Source organism: Doryrhamphus excisus, linkage group LG4, assembly GCF_037039965.1.
Source record: "Doryrhamphus excisus strain RoL-2023G ecotype Guam linkage group LG4, RoL_Dexc_Guam_v1.1, whole genome shotgun sequence".
NCBI classification, from domain to species: domain Eukaryota; kingdom Metazoa; phylum Chordata; class Actinopteri; order Syngnathiformes; family Syngnathidae; genus Doryrhamphus; species Doryrhamphus excisus.
The window spans coordinates 23,539,911-23,560,007 of NC_136360.1; the positions used below are offsets into that span (position 1 = coordinate 23,539,911).

The window sequence follows — 20,097 nt, forward strand, 5'->3', positions numbered from 1 at the left end:
ATTGAATTTGAATTGAATTTGAATTGAATTTGAATTGAATTTGAATTGAATTTGAATTGTTCAATTTAATGAGTTAATATGTTCTCTGTAGGCGGCATTATGAATTATCCTTACTGGCCTTTTTTGCAGTACATTTAGCCAGTGAAGATTGCTTTTATAGTTATTATCCCATATTTCCACACAATAAGTAAGATATGGTAGAACCAGAGAGCAATAAAGAGTGTGGAGTGATTTCTGACAACAAATTTAGCTTTGTTCAATATTGAAATATTTCTGTCCACCTTATGTTGTATATTTGTAATATGAGGTTTCCAGATCATATTTTCATCTATTGTGATCAAAGTATAGCAATACAATAACAATGCTGGAAATTCAAGTTCTGCTGAAATTAAACCATGTAGGGACCATCATGGGTTGATCTCCTGTTGTTCCAAAACGACAAATGACGGAGCGACTGTCGGAATATGCTGACTTGCTGAAGAAACGAGACATCCCAACGTCAATGGAATGTCGTCAATGGAATGTCGTGTGGACATGCGATTCGTTTGTAATGATGCATAAAAGGATGCATTAGGAGGACAGGAGGACAGGAGGACAGGAGGACAGCGGTGTAGTCTAGTGACATGCAGACTGGTGAGTCAGGGGCCAAGCCGAGATACGAGGTGAGGCGAGGCGAGGTGAGTCACAGTCTGGGCCGGCGAACATCTGAAATGTCACGAGCGTGTGAGGCATGTCGAAGTCGTTGTGATTCAGTGCCTGGTTACGACATCTGACGACACCAAGTCCAACAGGTAACTGCTTTTGTTGATGCAATCATGCTATTTGACGCTTAGGAAAAGATATTTGGGACATACCTTGCTCCGCTGCGGATCGAGGCTCTTGAAAAAAAAAAAAGACATATGTATTAAAAGATATGGCGGTAAATTTAAAGTCTACCGTCAAAGGATGTGGCTTACTTTTTTGGAGAATACGAAAATCCGGGGAGTCTAGGAGCTCCTCGCCTTGGCGGAACCACCTCACCTGCAGAGGTGGGCCTCCACGGACCCTGCACTCCAGGACCACCACTTGACCCTCGGACGCCTGGGCATCCTGCAACACCTGAAAAAATACACACAAAACATGTATTAGTACATTTAACTGTACAGTTGCCATAATTGTTGTGAGACATTGAGAGTTTTTTTTTTATCAACTCGCGTATGTGCGACCAGATAAAAGTACACACCACGTGTTGAGTTGACTAATTGACTACACAAAGTGAAATGTGGAGTCATTTGATGACAGTTTGTCACAGTCGAAACTTATTGATGCCATGGATGAAGTGTTCGACTATTCTACCATCTTTATTTACACATTTTGCCTGTCTATCCGGTGACAGCTTACAAGGAAGCTCGCTATAGTTATCTCACAGACTCCAAATGTGACTTTTTTTGTTTGAAATTGAATATTTTTTTATTTTTATTTTTATTTTTATTTTTATTTTTATTTTTATTTTTATTTTTATTTTTATTTTTATTTTTATTTTTATTTTTATTTTTATTTTTATTTTTATATGGTTAATATTTTTATCAATATTTACTAATATTTTGCAGGAATATTTAATAATAATAATACTAATACTACTACTACTACTAATAATAATAATTTTTTTACATTTTTACATTTTTACATTTTTACATTTTTACATTTTTACATTTTTACATTTTTACATTTTTACATTTTTACATTTTTATTATTATGAATTATTATTATAAATTATTATTTATACATTTTTTAAATAAAATGTTTATTTGTATAGCACTTTTCAGTCTACTCAAAGATGCTTTACAGTAGAGAAAAAGAACTAAAAAGTAGAGTTGAGTAAAAACAGAGTAAAAGATGCATTAAAATACAATATCCATACATTTATTCATCGCTAAAACAAGGCTAAAAGCGGGGCGGGGCGCAGCAGTCAGGTAGTCTACCAGTCCAGGGTGTACCCCGCCTCGCTCGCCCCAAGACAGCTGGGATAGGCTCCAGCACCCCCACAACAGCATCACTCGGATACTGTGAACATCCAGCAGCAACACAACATTTTGGCATGACTACTATTTTGATGAAAAATATACTGAACCAGGGCTGCACAGCGGGGAGGTATATATGTAGTATTATATTGTTATTTTACTACTATATTGAGTAATATGAGTGTAAAAGTGACTGTAGGGGTGTTATTTTATGTATGGAGGGCTCTAATCATGTTAAAAAAAAGCTTATTTACGTCTTACACACGCCTGAAAACAGCTGGGATAGGCTCCAGCACCCCTCGCGACCCTCGTGAGGATAAGAGGTAGAAAATGAATGAATGAATGAATTGAGTGGTTCGCGCGCAGGCCACACAGCTAGGACACCCGAGTTCAATTCCACCCTCGGCCATAGAGCGGTAGAAAATGAATGAAAGAATGGTTCGCTCCGTGCGTACTTATGTATGTATTTAAATGACTGTATGTAAGTATGCAAGCGTATAGAAGAAGAAACATCTCAGGAGGAACCCTAGTTGACTGCATGCTGTGACGTGTGCGTGTGTGTGTGTGTGTGTGTGTTTGTGTGTGTGTGTGTGTGGAGGCGTATGTATTACAACACAGCATTTTGTTGGCTGCAGGCATCGGGTCCTGTTCAAAGGCCCGTTAAAACATTTAGTGTAGGCCCACCTCACGAATCAAAGCAACAATCTACCACAATTCCATTTCCCAAATCATGTTCTTCATCTTATCTTCATAGTTGGACTTACTTTTGTGATGACCGGCGGACCTGAAACATCAACGCTGTACAGCGATGACACGGGGCTCTGTATCTGGAGGATGATACACAAGAACAATGTTTGGTGTTCCTGGAACAAGGTAATGGTATGTGGTAGTACCCGCTGCGGGGGCTGCGGCAGGGACTGGACCAACGTGGAGCGATGAGGCAGGACCTCGGGTGTCTTGGGCGATGACGAGCGTATTGTCAGGGACATGGAAGTGGTTTTCTTCTGCAGTCTAAAAAAAATCCATATAGTTAAATAAGTTTTTTTTTTATTTATAGTCCCATTTGAAACTATTTTTGAACACGTTTAGGAACACTGCTTTGTGTGCGCGTAGCTTTAATGCTAATGAGCTGTCAAATATAATTTGTCATATATCACATACAGTCGCTTCATTGGTTCCATTTCCGCAATATAGAATTCATTCATTCATTCATTCATTTTCTACCGCTTATCCTCACAGGGCACATATAGACAAACAACCATTCACACTCACATTCATACCTATGGACAATTTGGAGTCACGCTAACATGCTAATTCCACACAGAGATCGAACCTGGGTCTCCTAGCTATGTGGCAGAATATGAAACTGTGTACCTTTTTTCTAACAATTACTCAGGGGTATTAATTGTTATAAAAATTGCACGGAGTGCCGCATGAAAGCTCCTGCGGGCTGTTTATGGCCCCGGCCCCACATGTTGCCTACCCCCGCTTTAGCCTGTTTCAACCTGCCAAAATCTTATAGGCATCATTTTCATAAAACCCACGCATGCACGGGGAGAACATGCAAACTCCACACAGAGAGTGTGGAATTGAACTCGGGTCTCCTAGCTGTGAGGCCTGCGTGCTAACCACTCGACCGCCGTGCAACCCATATGGGATTCAATGTCAATAAATTGAATATTTTCATAGTTAGAGCATAATCAAAAATGGCCAGTACCTAGAGCAGGGGTGGGAAAACTACGGTCCGGGGGCCACATGCGGCCCGCCAAGCATTTGATTCCGGCCCGCCAGTTGCTTTCTAAGTATTTCAACTTTTAACGTACAAACTGGCAAACTGAGTGTAAAACTGTAAAATTAAATTACATAGTAGTAGTTTGATGTGGTGTGATGTTTAAAGTGCTTCTGATTGGACAAATAATAATTGGACAAATAATTCAAGGAAAATTATAAGGAATAAATAAAATAAATATATGTTCTGGCTCCCCGGACAATTTTGTGAACTCAATGCGGCCCACGAGTCAAAATATTTGCCCACCCCTGATCAAGAGGGACGGCTTTTGAAAACCGGCTGGAGTGTACTGGCTGGAAGAAAACGTACCACTTCCACACGGGATGGGAGGATCATGTTTTTTTCACTCTATCATGTGGGACATACCATTTCCATACATTTTGACTAATAATAGACCGTAGTCTAGTAAGAAACAGCTATCATTTATTCTTTTGTGAAAAACCACAATATGAGGGCGGAATTGAACGACGACAGGAAGAATGTCAACACCTACTGAGGCATGTTTCCGGATCTGGACTTTGATGATGCTCCTTCTCCGTCCGAGTCTGATGATGAAGCTCCTGCAGCGAGACCATAATAGTACTACGTTATACACACACAGTATAGCCAATGAAGTAACCCTCGCTGACCTTCGATGTAAACTTCCGCTGAGGTGTTGTCCGCTCCGAGGCTGTTGGAGGCCACGCAGGTGTAACGCCCGGTGTCGTCCTCGAAGGCTTCGGCGATCACCAGAGTGTGCAGGTCACCATCCCTCCAGATCTGGATGTCGGGGGAGTTGTGGAGCTCGCGGCCTTCGCAGAACCACCTTGATGAAGAAAAGGAAGGGTAGCCATCTTGATTGTAAATTAACGGAATTTGGAAGTTGAACTGAATGCTCGGTTTCATATTTTTTTTCTAACACTGGCTCCCTGTGACGTTTTAGGTTGCACTCTTTTGTGGAAGATTTCACCGTATTTTGTGTAAGTAAGCAGTTGTCTGTGTAGCATTATAGAGTGCGCATACAGGCAGCGTCTTACCTGCATTAATGCAAATTACAGGTTCACCAATGTCCTTTTCTCCCACAAAAAAAACATGTAATGACCACATTTCCACTACCGATATTGTGCCAAGATTGTTTACACTTAGTAAACATGGCGCTTCTGAGCTCCAGTGGTGGCTCTGGCAAAGTGTGCCCGACAATGGGTGCTCCGACTCGGGCAGGCAAGGTGGAGGTAGCCCCTAACCACGCTTCAAGTATCTCTCCCAGAGGGTTCATTCTAACACTGGTACTTCCGCATACGGTAAGCAAGGAGTTGTCTGTGTAGCATTATAGAGTGCGCATACAGGCAGCGTCTTACCTGCATTCATGCAAATTACAGGTTCACTAATGTCATTTTCTCCCGCAAAAAAACATGTAATGACCACATTTCCACTATCGATATTGTGTTTACACTTAGTAAACATGGCGCTCCAGTGTTGGCTCTGTCTGGCAAAGTGTGTCCGACAATGGGTGCTCCTTCTCGGGAGCAACATCAAAATAGTAGTCATGCACACAACAATGTTGTGTTGCTGCTGGATGTTCACAGTATCCGAGTGATACTGTCGTGGGGGTGCTGGAGCCTATCCCAGCTGTTTTCAGGCGAGAGGCTGGGGTACACCCTGGACTGGTGGCCAGCCAGCCAATCACAGGGCACATATAGACAAACAACCATTCACACTCACATTCATACCTATGGACAATTTGGAGTCGCCAATTAACCTAGCGTGTTTTAGCATGCACGGGGAGAACATGCAGAGATGGCCGAGGGTGGGATTGAACTCGGGTCTCCTAGCTGTGAGGTCTGTGCGCTAACCACTTGACCGCCGTGCAGCCCTGGTTCAGTATATTTTAAATCAAAATAGCAGTCATGCTAAAATGTTGTGTTGCTGCTGGATGTTCACAGTATGCGAGTGATACTGTTGTGGGGGGAGGGTGGAATTGAACCCTGGTCTCCGAGCTGTGAGGTCTGCGCGCTGAACACTTGACCGCCGTGCAGCCAACATGGAGATATTCCACAGTGGAAAGCTTCCATTGAACAGCATGAAAGTGTCCCAGTTAGTTAATACATGCAGGAATGTCAATCACCAGCATTGAGGGTCAGAGTTCACAGGAAAATTTCGGACAGTAGACAGCTGCAGATGACGAGCTCGGACCGGAAGCAGCACTGAGATGGTTTTTATTTATATTTATATTTTATTTATACTTTATACAAGGAGCGTCATTCTGGACCCGATTTTGGATAATTAGATTTCTTTTTTAAAAAAGACGTCCAACAATATGCCTGAAATTTGACTTTTAAGTCGATTTAAGTAAATGTCATTGCATGTAATGTAATTACTTTACACATAATTATTAATTTGGATGAAAAATTGTCAAAGAATCATAATATGTAATCCAGCTCATAATGACTCTGTGAGGGTGCGACAACAAGGTTTCTAGTGACGGACATGTGCGGCAGCTGGTGTACACACACACACACACACACACACACTGACAATTGACTATATTTAAAGCTGCGGTACACAATTATTTTCAGTCACGCCCAACTGGGGGACAGAAATATATTTGTGTCCGCTCTGATTTTAAATACTATGAAAAAAGTGATAATATAAGTTTGTTTATCTTTAATGTACAGACTCAACTCAAACCTGAATAAGGAAAAATGCGACAAAATGGAAAGTAGTGAAGCATTCAAGCATACTGAAGAGTCAAAGTCATAATATTAAAAAATTCATACAAGTTGGTAGGTCTGCACTATTGTTCAATATCCTCGGGGGGGGGCATTTCACTATTTGAACAGCACCGATTTCAAGCAAGACGGCAAATCTTTCCAATTAAATCTGACACATGAAATAGAAAAACAATGACACTTTTTAAAATTTTAAGATTCAAAAATGTCTATATTTAAAGATACATGCTAATAAAACATTTCAAATGAGTCATACCTGAGCTGTGCTGCTTCTCCTGCTTAGTCGGAAGGCTCTCAACCTCAGCTTGACACACACACACACACACACACACCAAGCAATGACACATGCACACCGGAGTTCATGCAATGCTCCGACTGGGGAAGGCGGGGCATTCCCGAGTCGCCAGATTCCATACAGGATAAATAAAATATCAATTTCAACATTTTCTATAAGATGTTTTTTTTAATTATTTGGTGCAATAATAGTGTATTGGAAATAAATTGTACTATTTGTTGAAATGGACACTCTCATTGTTGTTCCACTGTGGACAGTAGTGGCGCTCAAACGCTTGCTTTTCAACTGATCATCATGATAAAGCCTTAGCAGCCCTGGTTCAGGATATTTTTCATCAAAATAGTAGTCATGCCAAAATGTTGTGTTGCTGCTGGATGTTCACAGTATATACAGTTCACATATAGACAAACAACCATTCACACTCACATTCATACCTATGGACAATTTGTTGTGGCTAATTAACCTAGCATGTTTTTGGAATGTGGGAGGAAACCGGAGTACCCGGAGAAAAGCCACGCATGCACGGGGAGAACATGTAAACTCCACACAGAGATGGCCGAGGGTGGAATTGAACCCTGGTCCTCCTAGCTGTGAGGTCTGCGCGCTAGGTTCAGTATATTTTTCATCAAAATAGTAGTCATGCCAAAATGTTGTGTTGCTGCTGGATGTTCACAGTATCCGAGTGATACTGTGAGTGTAACTTTTTACCCAACCTAATTTTCCAAAAATTACAACTTTATTTGTAGTTTTTTTTTTGTTTTTCATAATATTATTACTTTTAAAATGTAATCTATTTTTATGCGACTAAAATGACATTATTTTTCCACATAATATTCCCACTTTATTCTTGGAAAATTATAACTTTTTGTCAGTAGATGACAACTTTTTTTTGTCAATATTTGGACTTTATTCTTGTAAAAATGCCTGCTGATTTTTTTTTTTTCATCTGTTTGTCTATATGTGAACATATACTGTGAACATCCAGCAGCAACACAACATTTTGGCATGATTACTATTTTGATGAAAAATATACTGAACTTAGCGCGCAGACCTCACAGCTAGGAGACCAGGGTGTCCAGGGTGTACTCCGCCTCTCGCCCTAAGACAGCTGGGATAGGCTCCAGCACCGCTCGCCACCCTAGTGAGGATAAGCGGTAGAAAATGAATGAATACTATCGATAACCAAAATTCCAAAAGGATTCCAAAAACAGGAAGCTGAGGTCAAATGCGTGTTAAATTGTGGAATACAAGCAATATTTCTGAGACAAATATGCCCTATGAAAATCACTTGAGGAATTTGAACCGCCATTGTGCGTGACCTCCCTGATTTTTTCGAGACTTTAACTTGGCAAGCCTCAAAGGATCAACTCCATACTTAGTGGCAAGACTCATTGAAAAATCTCTCATGCCACTCAGTTTAATGAAAAACAATGACAACCATGGAAAACAGAATGTTTGCTCACCCTACTATGTGTGTGTATGTGTGTGTGTGTGTGTGTGTGTGTGTGTGTGTTGCTTCAATTTTAATGAGCTGTGTTTGTTTCCAAAATTGTGCATTGATGTGTTTTGTCACATCCACCATATCTCTGTAGTAACATCTTAGATGTCATATATCCCATACAAAAACATACTAACTCTAAGGCGTGAGACGGGAGGATATATATACCGTATTTTCTGGACTATAAGTTGCTCCGAAGTATAAGTCGCAAAAGGCCAAAAATGCATAATTAGGTAGAAAAAAACATACATAAGTCGCACTGGAGTATAAGTCGGATTTTTTGCGGGTAATTTATTTTATAAACTACTTGACCAAAACAGACATTATGTCATCTTGGAAGGTAAGTTCTAACTAATTATTAACTAACTCACGTCGTCTGACTTTCCCGGTCGTGGTAGTGTTTTTATGTCCTTGTTAAAACATTTTAACATTTTCCAAGAATAAAGTGGGAATATTATGTGGAAAAATAATGTCATTTTAGTAGCACAAAAATAGATTACATTTTAAAAGTAACAATATTATGAAAAACAAAAAAAAACTACAAATAAAGTTGTAATATTTGGAAAATTTGGTTGGGTAAAAAGTTATAATGTTATGAGAATAAAGTCAATATCATGGGAATAAAGTCATAATTTGGAGGAAAAAATGTACAAGAAGAAAGTTGGAAAAAAACTACAGCAAAAATAAAAAAAATAGCTATGATTTTATGAGGCTGAAGTGAAGCTATTAAAAGAAAAAAAGTTGTATTCCAACAAGAAAAAAAGTCACAATTTTAGGAGAATAATTCATAATATTATGAAGAAAAAGAATATAATTTTAGTAGCATAGACTTGAGATATTAAAGAAAAATAATATGTTATTTTCTCCCAAAGTCAACTGGGATAGGCTAATGAGGATAAGCTGAAAATAGAAAATTGATGGATGACAGCTGGGATAGGCTCCAGCACCCCCACAATAGTATCACTTGGATACTGTGAACATCCAGCAGCAACACAACATTTTGGCATGACTACTATTTTGATGAAAAATATACTGAACCAGGGCTGCACACAGGCCGAGTGGTTATCACACAGGCTTCACAGCTAGGAGACCCGAGTTCAATTCCACCCTCGGCCATCTCTGTGTGGAGTTTGCATGTTCTCCCTGTGCATGCGTGGGTTTCCTCCCACATTCCAAAAACATGCTAGGTTAATTAGCCACTCCAAATTGTCCATAGGTATGAATGTGAGTGTGAATGGTTGTTTGTCTATATGTGCCCTGTGATTGGCTGGCCACCAGTCCAGGGTGTACCCCGCCTCTCGCCCCAAGAGAGCTGGGATAGGCTCCAGCACCCCTTGTGACCCTCATGAGGATAAGCGGTAAAAATGAATGATTGAGGGTAATGAATGAAGCCCCAGTCACCATGGAAACGTCTGATGCCGGACTGTATGAAGCGTGACATTTGCCAAACCTCTTGAGGAACCCCAGGATGCCACAAAAATAGCTGGGATGAGTAAGGCAGGGTCTAAAAAGACCACTTTGACATGGCAGCACCTGGTAAGTACAAGACAGATGGCGGCGGCGACTGTTGCCACACACACACACGTTATCCCACTGTGTTCAATGGTCCATAAACGCACCGTCTAACTTTAACCCCCCACACTGCACAGATACTTTATTTTTACCATTTTGTTGATGTTGATACTATGCAGGAAGTCATAAAGGGAAGATTTCATGACCTTATTGAATGCTAACACTAACACTCCACTTCCATAATGGGACCTGCATATTAACTATTACTATTAGCTACGGCGACATCGGGATTATTGCTAAAATTGTTACGTGCAGTGTTCATTCATTCGTTTTCTATCCCACCTGTCTTCAGGCGAGAGGTGGTGTACACCCTGGACTGGTGGCCAGCCAATCACAGGGCACATATAGACAAACAACCATTCACACTCACATTCATACCTATGGACAATTTGGAGTGGCTAATTAACCTAGCATGTTTTTGGAATGTGGGAGGAAACCGGAGTACCCGGAGAAAACCCACGCATGCACGGGGAGAACATGCAAACTCCACACAGAGATCGCCGAGGGTGGAATCGAACCCTGGTCCTCCTAGCTGTGAGGTCTGCGCGCTAGGTTCAGTATATTTTTCATCAAAATAGTAGTCATGCCAAAATGTTGTGTTGCTGCTGGATGTTCACAGTATCCGAGTGATACTGTGAGTGTAACTTTTTACCCAACCTAATTTTCCAAAAATTACAACTTTATTTGTAGTTTTTTTTTTCGTTTTTCATAATATTATTTTTAAAATGTAATCTATTTTTATGCGACTAAAATGACATTATTTTTCCACATATTATTCCCACTTTATTCTTGGAAAATTATAACTTTTTGTCAGTAAATGACAACTTTTTTTGTCAATATTTGGACTTTATTCTTGTAAAAAAAAATTTTTTTTCCATCTGTTTTGAGAATGCATAACAGGCCAATGACAAAATAGCCTCAGGTTACAAAAGGCCCCGCAGACTGCACCACGGTCACACCTGCTCTCATGTTGTTGTTGTTTTCCAGTAACATTCATTCATTCATTGCTGGAGCCTATCCCAGCTGTTTTCAGCCGAGAGAGGCGGGGTACACCCTGGACTGGTGGCCAGCCAATCACAGGGCACATATAGACAAACAACCATTCACACTCATATTCATACCTATGGACAATTTGGAGTGGCCAATTAGCATGTTTAGCATGTTAGCAAACTAGCATGTTTTTGGAATGTGGGAGGAAACCAGAGTACCCGGAGAAAACCCACGCATGCACGGGGAGAACATGCAAACTCCGAGGGTGGAATTGAACTCGGGTCTCCTAGCTGTGAGCTAACCACTCGACCACCGTGCAGCCCCACTTGCAGTGTATGATGATGAAATCAAAGCACCCAGGATGGTTCTGCGATTGCTTAAAATAAGCAAAATACTGCAAGTACTACATGCTAGTACATGCTCACAGAACCATAAAACCTTGTTGGAACTTTTTGGAGCCGTTTTAATGATCGGTAAAATTCCCCCAAAAAGTGCACTTTCTCTTTAAGAGAAGGCGCCACTGTAGGGGTCGTTCACATGTGGGGGTCTAAAGCAGAATTAGTCCTGGCTAGTTAGCTAAGAGTTTCCATGAATGTGTCTTGGAACAGATCATGTCAGGTGGTATTATCCTCGTTTGGAACCAAACGGACCAGAAAGGTTCGAGGACTGTGTCAGAGCTCAGCGCTACTCCAGTATTTCATGCAACTGGCATGGAGAAGATCCATGTCCGTTTAGCGCTCACACAGCTGTTATTTTGTCACACGCACACGGTAAGCTGGACTTTACGAGTCCCGACGCTCCTCTCATCCGCTCGTAAAAGTTTTTTTTTAACTCTTTTAGTAAGTATTGTGAAAGAGAAAAAAAAGGCAACTAGAACATGGCTCCACATCAAACGCAGACATTCTTGGCAGCGGTGCAACATCCAGGAAGAATAAAAGCTTCCAATAAGCCATCAAAGGGGAGATGACTGAAAGATGAAGGTAATGGCCTCGCCTTATGGAACGCCATGTCATGTCATGGCACAGGTGAGCACAGCAGATGTGCTGCTGACCGGAGGGCAGCATGACTCAAACCACTCCAAGGTGGAGAATGAGGCAATGAACCTCGGCTCCTTGTTGCCTTCTTCAGCTTCTTTCAGTCTGCTCCTTACAACTATGGGAATGGTAATGGTAATGGGAATGGTAATGGTAATGGGAATGGTAATGGTAATGGTAATGGTAATGGTTTTATTTCATTTGAACATGCATCAGATTACAATTGAGTGCATCCCATAATCAGTTCCCAGTTCCACATGTCCAAAAGGAGTAGGAAGAAGCAAAGCTTATTAAATCTTACCCCTCCATCTGGTACTTTTACAATCACTAACTGTTACATTTGTTCACTTCCTGCTTTCCTAATTTATTTTTATTTTTATTTTTATTTTTATTTTTATTTTTATTTTTATTTTTATTTTTATTTTTATTTTTATTTTTATTTTTATTTTTATTTTTATTTTTATTTTTATTTTTATTTTTATTTTTATTTTTATTTTTATTTTTATTTTTCACAGTTCCACATGTCCAAAAGGAGTAGGAAGAAGCAATGCTTATTAAATCCTACCCCTCCATCTGGTACTTTTACAATCAGTAACTGTTACATTTGTTCACTTCCTGCTTTCCTAATATAGTTTAAGGTTTTATTTATTTTTAATTTTTGTCAAATCAGTTCCCAGTTCCACATGTCCAAAAGGAGTAGGAAGAAGCAAAGCTTATTAAATCCTACCCCTCCATCTGGTACTTTTACAAATCACTAACTGTTACATTTGTTCACTTCCTGCTTTCCTAATATAGTTTAAGGTTTTATTTATTTTTAATTTTTGTCAAATCAGTTCCCAGTTCCACATGTCCAAAAGTAGTAGGAAGAAGCAAATCCTACTCCTCCATCTGGTACTTTTACAATCACTAACTGGTACATTTGTTCACTTCCTGCTTTCCTAATCAAATTTTTTATTTTTTTTGTTTATTTATTTATGTATTTATTTTGTCAGGTACCAAAGTACGAGGTGATATGACCATATAATAACATAATGGGTACAATAGTAACTGTTACATTTGTTCACTTCCTGCTTTCCCAATATAGTTTAAGGGTTTTTATTTTTTTTGTCGCGTACCGAAGTAGTCCTAGCATATAAGTGTTTCAAATGTACTTCTTCCCTGAGATCATATTTCTCTTCTCTTGTAGAGAAGTATTGGATGACATTTTTAGCTAATTGCTTATTTTTAGTCTTATGCATTATTTTGAGGATGAACTATATCAGCAAGTTGAAATATTTGTCATTTTAGAAATAAGGAGTTAGTATGTTCTCTGTAGGCGGCATTATGAATTATCCTTACTGGCCTTTTTTGCAGTACATTTAGCCAGTGAAGATTGCTTTTATAGTTATTATCCCATATTTCCACACAATAAGTAAGATATGGTAGAACCAGAGAGCAATAAAGAGTGTGGAGTGATTTCTGATTGAGAACAAATTTTGCTTTGTTCAATATTGAAATATTTCTGTCCACCTTATGTTGTATATTTGTAATATGAGGTTTCCAGATCATATTTTCATCTATTGTGATCCCCACAAATGTATTTTCCTTCACCCTTTAAATGTCTACATCGTCTATTTGTATTTGCTGGTGCGTGTCTAAAAATGTCTAAATGTCGTTAGAACTAAACATAATGTGGAACCTCCTCTATTACAGAATGGAAGCCAGGCAACGTCCCGACAATACAATGACTTGCATGAATGGCAAAATCTCAAATACTGAATTTGCCAAAAAAAAAAAAAGCTGACAGTAATGAAAAGTGATTGGCTTTGAGTGTAAAACCTTCAAGGCCCAATTACAAAGACTTTTCAGCGGTTGAACAATGGTGCACGGTCCTGGGCAAACAGTCTTTTATCTTCATTTAGTTCCATGTTTCTTGGCTGCACATGCACCCTAACCTTCTCCAGGGAAAAAAAATCTCTGTGCAAGGAAGATTAGCACCCACCTAACAGCTCACACACGCCCCCACCCTTTCAGGATGCATCAGTACTGCAAGGGCCTGCCTATGACATTTCTGTTTATTCTAGTGTGGGAATAGCAGATGATGATGATGTCACACTTCAAAGCCAAAAAAAAGTTAAAAAGTTAAAGTTTAAAAAAGTTAAAAAGCTATTTCAGTATGTGGAATCAAACTATGGGATGGTACGTGACAAAAAATTTTAAATTAAATTGAATTAAAAAAAAAAAAAAAAAACTTCAACTATATTAGGAAAGCAGGAAGTGAACAAATGTAACAGTTAGTGATTGTAAAAGTACCAGATGGAGGGGTAGGATTTAATAAGCTTTATTTCTTCCTACTCCTTTTGGACATGTGGAACTGGGAACTGATTTGACAAAAACAAAAAAATAAAATAAAAGATTAAAAAAACAAACTATATTAGGAAAGCAGGAAGTGAACAAATGTAACAGTTACTGACTGTAAAAGTACCAGATGGAGTAGTAGGATTTAATAAGCTTTGCTTCTTCCTACTCCTTTTGGACATGTGGAACTGGGAACTGATTTGACAAAAATAAAAAAAATTAAAATTATTCCAAAAAAACAAAAAAACTATATTAGGAAAGCAGGAAGTGAACAAATGTAACTAAAACTAAAACTAAAACTAAAAATAAAAATAAAAATAAAAACCTTAAATTATATTAGGAAAGCAGGAAGTGAACAAATGTAACAGTTACTGATTGTAAAAGTACCAGATGGAGGGGTAGGATTTAATAAGCTTTGCTTCTTCCTACTGGGAACTGATTATGGGATGCACTCAATTGGAATCTGATGCATGTTCAAATGAAATAAAACCATTACCATTACCATTACCATTACCATTACCATTACCATTACCATTACACTTCCATGGCATTACACAGGCTGTAGAAAGTCACGGCGTGTAATAAAGATTTCTGCAACATGATATTCTAGGCCACATGCTGACAAACTGGCAAGCTCCATGACCCCACTCAGGTGGTAGGCGGGGCTTGCGGAATAAGCTGTGAAGTCACGCTCACGGTGGCCTCAACTTTAGCTTCCTTCCCTGGAGTTCATCGGCCATTTTTGACTCACGAAAGCATCAAAATAAAGCAAAAGGTCCCAAAGCCGGTCTTGACCAGAAGGAGTTGTCTGGTATTTTGTCTTATGTTGGGGTCAACGTGGTGGTACAACGTCCCTTGCAATACCGATATCTGCCACAAGAGGCAGCATTGAGTCAATATAGTCAACAAAGTGGTCAAAGTTGAAGTAAAAATTGACATTGGCAATAATATAAGTGAACCATAGCACTTTTTGGCACCCTTCTGTTTGGGTACTGGCTGGTTGGCAGGAAACACAAAATGGAACGTGGTCGTTGTTTTTGTTTACGTATTATGTCGGTAACCTGGTCTGACATTCTGCCCGTGTTTACTGGCAGTGAACTGACTTGAACCGTACTACCTGGACTTCTAAAAAACACGTGTTGAATTCCTGTCAAAAACAACATCAAACATAATCCCTCATGTTGGCATTTGACAAAGTGTCCTGCCGAGTCACTTTTTTAGCCGTTTGTGTCACCATCCGAGACGTATATTTGAGGTGGATTAGCGGGTATTTTGGGACATGTGATGAGAACCTTGTAGGGGCAAGAAAAGTCTCGCCTTGTTGGGTGAAACTTCACACCCTGTCGCAAGCAACTAAAGGGGAGAGACAACAGTTCAGGATAAAGACCAGCATTCATTCACCAGCAGCGAATATAAACACGGCAGGGAGGAAGAACCATCCCAGCTTTTTACTGACCGTGTCTTCATACGGATGGATGCATCGTTCTGTCGTTACAAGTGAACACATGTAACAGTTACTGATTGTAAAAGTACCAGATGGAGGGGTAGGATTTAATAAGCTTTGCTTCTTCCTACTCCTTTTGGACACGTGGAACTGGGAACTGATTTGACAAAAAAAAAAAATTATAATTTTTTTTTTTTTAAACTATATTAGGAAAGCAGGACGTGAAGAAATGTAACATTTACTGATTGTAAAAGTAGCAGATGGAGGGGTAGGATTTAGTAAGCTTTGCTTCTTCCTACTCCTTTTGGACACGTGGAACTGATTTGACAAAAAAAAAAAAAATTTTAAATTATTTTTAAAAAAACTTTAACTATATTAGGAAAGCAGGATGTGAACAAATGTAACAGTTACTGATTGTAAAAGTACCAGATGGAGGGGTAGGATTCAATAAGATTTGCTTCTTCCTACTCCTTTTGGAAATGTGGAACTGGGAAGTGATTTCACAAAAATATATATTTTTTTAAATAATTAAAAGAAAAACAACCTTAAACTATATTATGAAAGCAGGAAGTGAACAAATGTAACAGTTACTGATTGTTGAAAGTACCAGATGGAGGGGTAGGATTTAATAAGTTTTGCTTCTTCCTACTCCTTTTGCACATGTGGAACTGGGAACTGATTTGACAAAAATAAAAAAATAAAAAAAATATATAAAAAAAAACTTTAAACTATATTATGAAAGCAGGAAGTGAACAAATGTATCATTTACTGATTGTAAAAGTACCAGATGAAGGGGTAGGATTTAATAAGCTTTGCTTCTTCCTACTCCTTTTGGACATGTGGAACTGGGAACTGATTTGACAAAAAATAAATAATTTAAAAAATAATTTAAAAAAGCAGGAAGTGAACAAATGTAACAGTTAGTGATTGTAAAAGTACCAGATGGAGGGGTAGGATTCAATAAGCTTTGCTTCTTCCTACTCCTTTTGGACATGTGGAACTGTGAACTGATTATGGGATGCATTCAATTGGAATCTGATGCATGTTCAAATGAAATTAAACCATTACCATTACCATTACCATTACCATTACCATTACCATTACCATAAGGATATTTAACTTTTGATATGAAATCCAAGTAAAAAGCATGAAAGTAATAAAAAGTGATGACATCATTACCTTATGAGCGGCAGTGGGTTCCCGCTGACTCGACATTCCAGACGAATGGGGCTCCCCTCTGCTACCTCCTGGCTCTTCAGCTTCTGGAGGAAGCACGGCGGCGACAGAGATCCAGACGTGGACGGAACGCCAATGCGTTGGTACTCTTCAGCGGCAGGCCCCACACCCTGCGGTCCTGCCGGTGGAGCGTCTGCGTCCGGTTGCGGGTGCTTGATCTGCTCCGGCTGGCCCGGCGACGGGGCACCAGCGGGGGCTGCCGGCCGCCGGCTCCCGGGAGAAAGATATCCGCTGTCAGGGGAGATGGACTCCTGCTCCATGTGTGCTGAACCTTTGAAGATGGACGAGAGCTCCTCGATGAAGGTGGCGGCCCGGCTGCAGAACTCGGTGGCCGAGGACGTGCGGTCATTGAGCTCCAAGCCTTCGTGAAGAAGCCGAGGTTTATCCTGCTTGTAAACGGGCCGGGCAGGCTTGTGGCAGGTGACCTTCTCAGGACAGGGCGGAGACTCTCCAGGTGATTTGTTCTCGCCATCTGCGCAGAGGGGGTTACTCGGCTGGGCTGAGGCGTCTGAAGGCGTCTGCTGGAGGTCCTGCACCTGGCAATTAGGAGCATGCTGATCTTCTGGCATGTCACCAAAGGCCTCCCAGGCCAGGTCCAAACTGCGGTTGATCTCCTCTGCGTTCAGGAAAGCATTGAGGTCCGCAAAATCGCCATCGCCGGCCTCCAGCTCGACACGGACACAGTCTGCACCATCGGTCAACACGTCGCCCTCGTCGGCGCCAGCAACGCCGCCTCCTGCCGGGTCCTTGAGCAGCAGAGAGATAGGGAGTGGCTGGTTCCAACTCCCGTCCTGCATCCTGCAAGACACGTCAGGCACATGTTATGAACGCCAATGTTTATCTCCTCACGCAGGCAAGTGCTCGGGTGCCCGCATGGCGTCCTGAAGAGCAGCTGTTGTTATTTTTAATCCTCCTGGACTGGGCTGCGGGCGTGACGACGCCCACCCTGACGATAGGCCGGAGTCTCATACCTTTGGAATCTGCACAGGTATGATTGACACAGCACTGTTGCATTGAATTGATGAATGAATGAATTGATGAATTGATGAATTGAACTCAAACGCAGTGTTGACTGAGAGCAACAGCATTAAATATGAATGTGGAAACTTTCCACATAAGCCTGCTGTATCTTAGCAGCATTTTTATTCTGTGTATTCATGGTGCCATACATGAAGGAAATATAATGTCCTGAAATAAAAACACAAAATAAAACATCTGTAATATTCCGGTAAAGGATGATCAATGTTAATATAATGTCAAGAAAAAACAACTCGCCTTCAGTTGAGCTTTTTGTCCAAATGCCTTCAGCTGCTGTCGCTCTTCCAGTTTTTCGCCTCGTTTTGTTCAGCAGGATTGAGCCAAAAATGAATCTTCTCTCCCCTATTGGTCGGGAAGCCGCAGCAAGACCACCTCTCAGGTTCAGGGTCTGGTGTCCCAACTGTCCCAGGCTTGGTGTGCTGGCTGTGTGGGGGCTAAATTTGGCCCCGCTCGGCTCAGGTTTCAGCGCCGGCTACCGGCAACGAGGGAGAGTAGTGTTAAGGTGGAACAGAGGGAAGCTGTGACATTTGCTTTTGTGGTGGGTGGGTGGTTGGGTGGATTGTTTGTTTATGCCAGCTTGCATGGTGGCATGACACAACACACAACACACACACCACACTTTGGTGTCAACAAACAAAACAAACAAAACAAAACACTTGGGTAATAGCCTGAATGTATACAAATTATCGCTACCAATAATTATTGGCCCGATATCGGTGGGTTTGGGTGGATTGTTTGTTTATGCCAGCTTGCATGGTTGCATGACACAACACACAACACACACCACACTTTGGTGTCAACAAACAAAACAAACAAAACAAAACACTTGGGTAATAGCCTGAATGTATACAAATTATCGCTACCAATAATTATTGGCCCGATATCGGTGGGTTTGGGTGGATTGTTTGTTTATGCCAGCTTGCATGAACAACACACAACAGTGACACAACACACAACAGACTTTGGTGTCAACAAACAAAACAAACAAAACAAACTAAACACTTGGCTAATAGCCTGGATGTATACACATATACAAAGTATCGCTACCAATAATTATTGGCCCGATATCAGCATAAAAAAGCAATATCGGTTGATATCGGTATCTGATTTTTTTCCCAATCATATCATCCCGATATTAAAATAATGCTATATACAACACATATGTGTCATGTTACACATATCGGTATCGGAAATTGAGAGTTGGACAATATCGGTTTTCTGCAAAAAATCCAATGTCGAACATCCCTATAAATCAGGGGTCTCAAACTCAGTTTACCTGGGGGCCACCGGAGCTAGGTTCTGGGTGAAGCCGGGTCGCATCAGGTTTTCAAAAAAAAAACCAAAACGCATTTATTAAATAAATAAAAAAACTATCTTCAATGCTTTTGCTTCTGCTATACCCTACACTTTTTCAGTACTTTGGTTCCGCTTTTCCACACCAAAATATCTGATAAAACATTCCACTATTCTCAAATATCTTAATTTTTATTTTTCTATACACAAAATAAGATAAATAAACAAATTAAGAATAAAGACAATAAATCAATCAATCAGTAATAAATAAGTAAAATAATAATAAAACAGCAAATAAGAAAAACGTAAGAAACTACATAAAGTTGGTAGAGAAATGATTTTTTTCATATTCAAATATACAGTATTAACAGTTATTTAACATGAACATTAATGAAACTTAATAATTTGACCCAATTAGCAAGTTAGCATCGTACTCAGTTCCATCTGGGAGCAGCAGCGTCGTAACTTTAACAACATGTTTGATGAGATGCTTCATCTTGACGTGTATTTTCCCTTTTTATTCCAAATCATTTCCTGCATTTATTTGTACCCTAGCGTCATAAGCCTTTAGCTTCATTGCTAACCCAAAGCAAAACAGGGCGGGGTAACAGGGTAGGGTAACAGTATGGGCGGGGCAAAATCATGTTAATTATGTCCGGTGTGCACACAGCTTTAAGCTGTCATTTCAATATTAAACTTTGGTATCAAGGTGGGGGCCTCAAACTAGCGTCTCGCGGGCCGCATTTGGCCCGCGGGCCTCGAGTTTGAGATCCCTGCTATAAATGAAGTGGAGGATCCCATTGGCTGTCCATTGGACTATCCTTGCCCAAAGGAAGGTTCCAGAAAGTCAAAAACAAATGTAA

The 20,097-nt window shown here is 40.2% G+C and overlaps 1 protein-coding gene across 3 annotated transcripts in view; it reads right to left on the minus strand.

The window, feature by feature from the left end:
- Positions 1 to 17,715, minus strand: part of palld (palladin, cytoskeletal associated protein) — a 104,481-nt gene extending 86,766 nt beyond the window's left edge. For all 3 annotated transcript variants that reach the window (XR_013627316.1, XM_078790408.1, XM_058073166.2), the window contains exons 1-7: positions 16,847 to 17,715; positions 4,419 to 4,594; positions 4,283 to 4,349; positions 2,894 to 3,011; positions 2,765 to 2,827; positions 957 to 1,098; positions 855 to 878 (exon numbers count right to left, since the gene is read on the minus strand). Coding sequence is in view for 2 of the 3 variants with exons in the window: in XM_078790408.1 (XP_078646534.1) it covers positions 855 to 878; positions 957 to 1,098; positions 2,765 to 2,827; positions 2,894 to 3,011; positions 4,283 to 4,349; positions 4,419 to 4,594; positions 16,847 to 17,700 (1,444 nt within the window). In the remaining variant the exon portion in view is untranslated. The remainder of the gene's footprint in view (positions 1 to 854; positions 879 to 956; positions 1,099 to 2,764; positions 2,828 to 2,893; positions 3,012 to 4,282; positions 4,350 to 4,418; positions 4,595 to 16,846) is intronic.
- Positions 17,716 to 20,097: the final 2,382 nt, after the last annotated feature.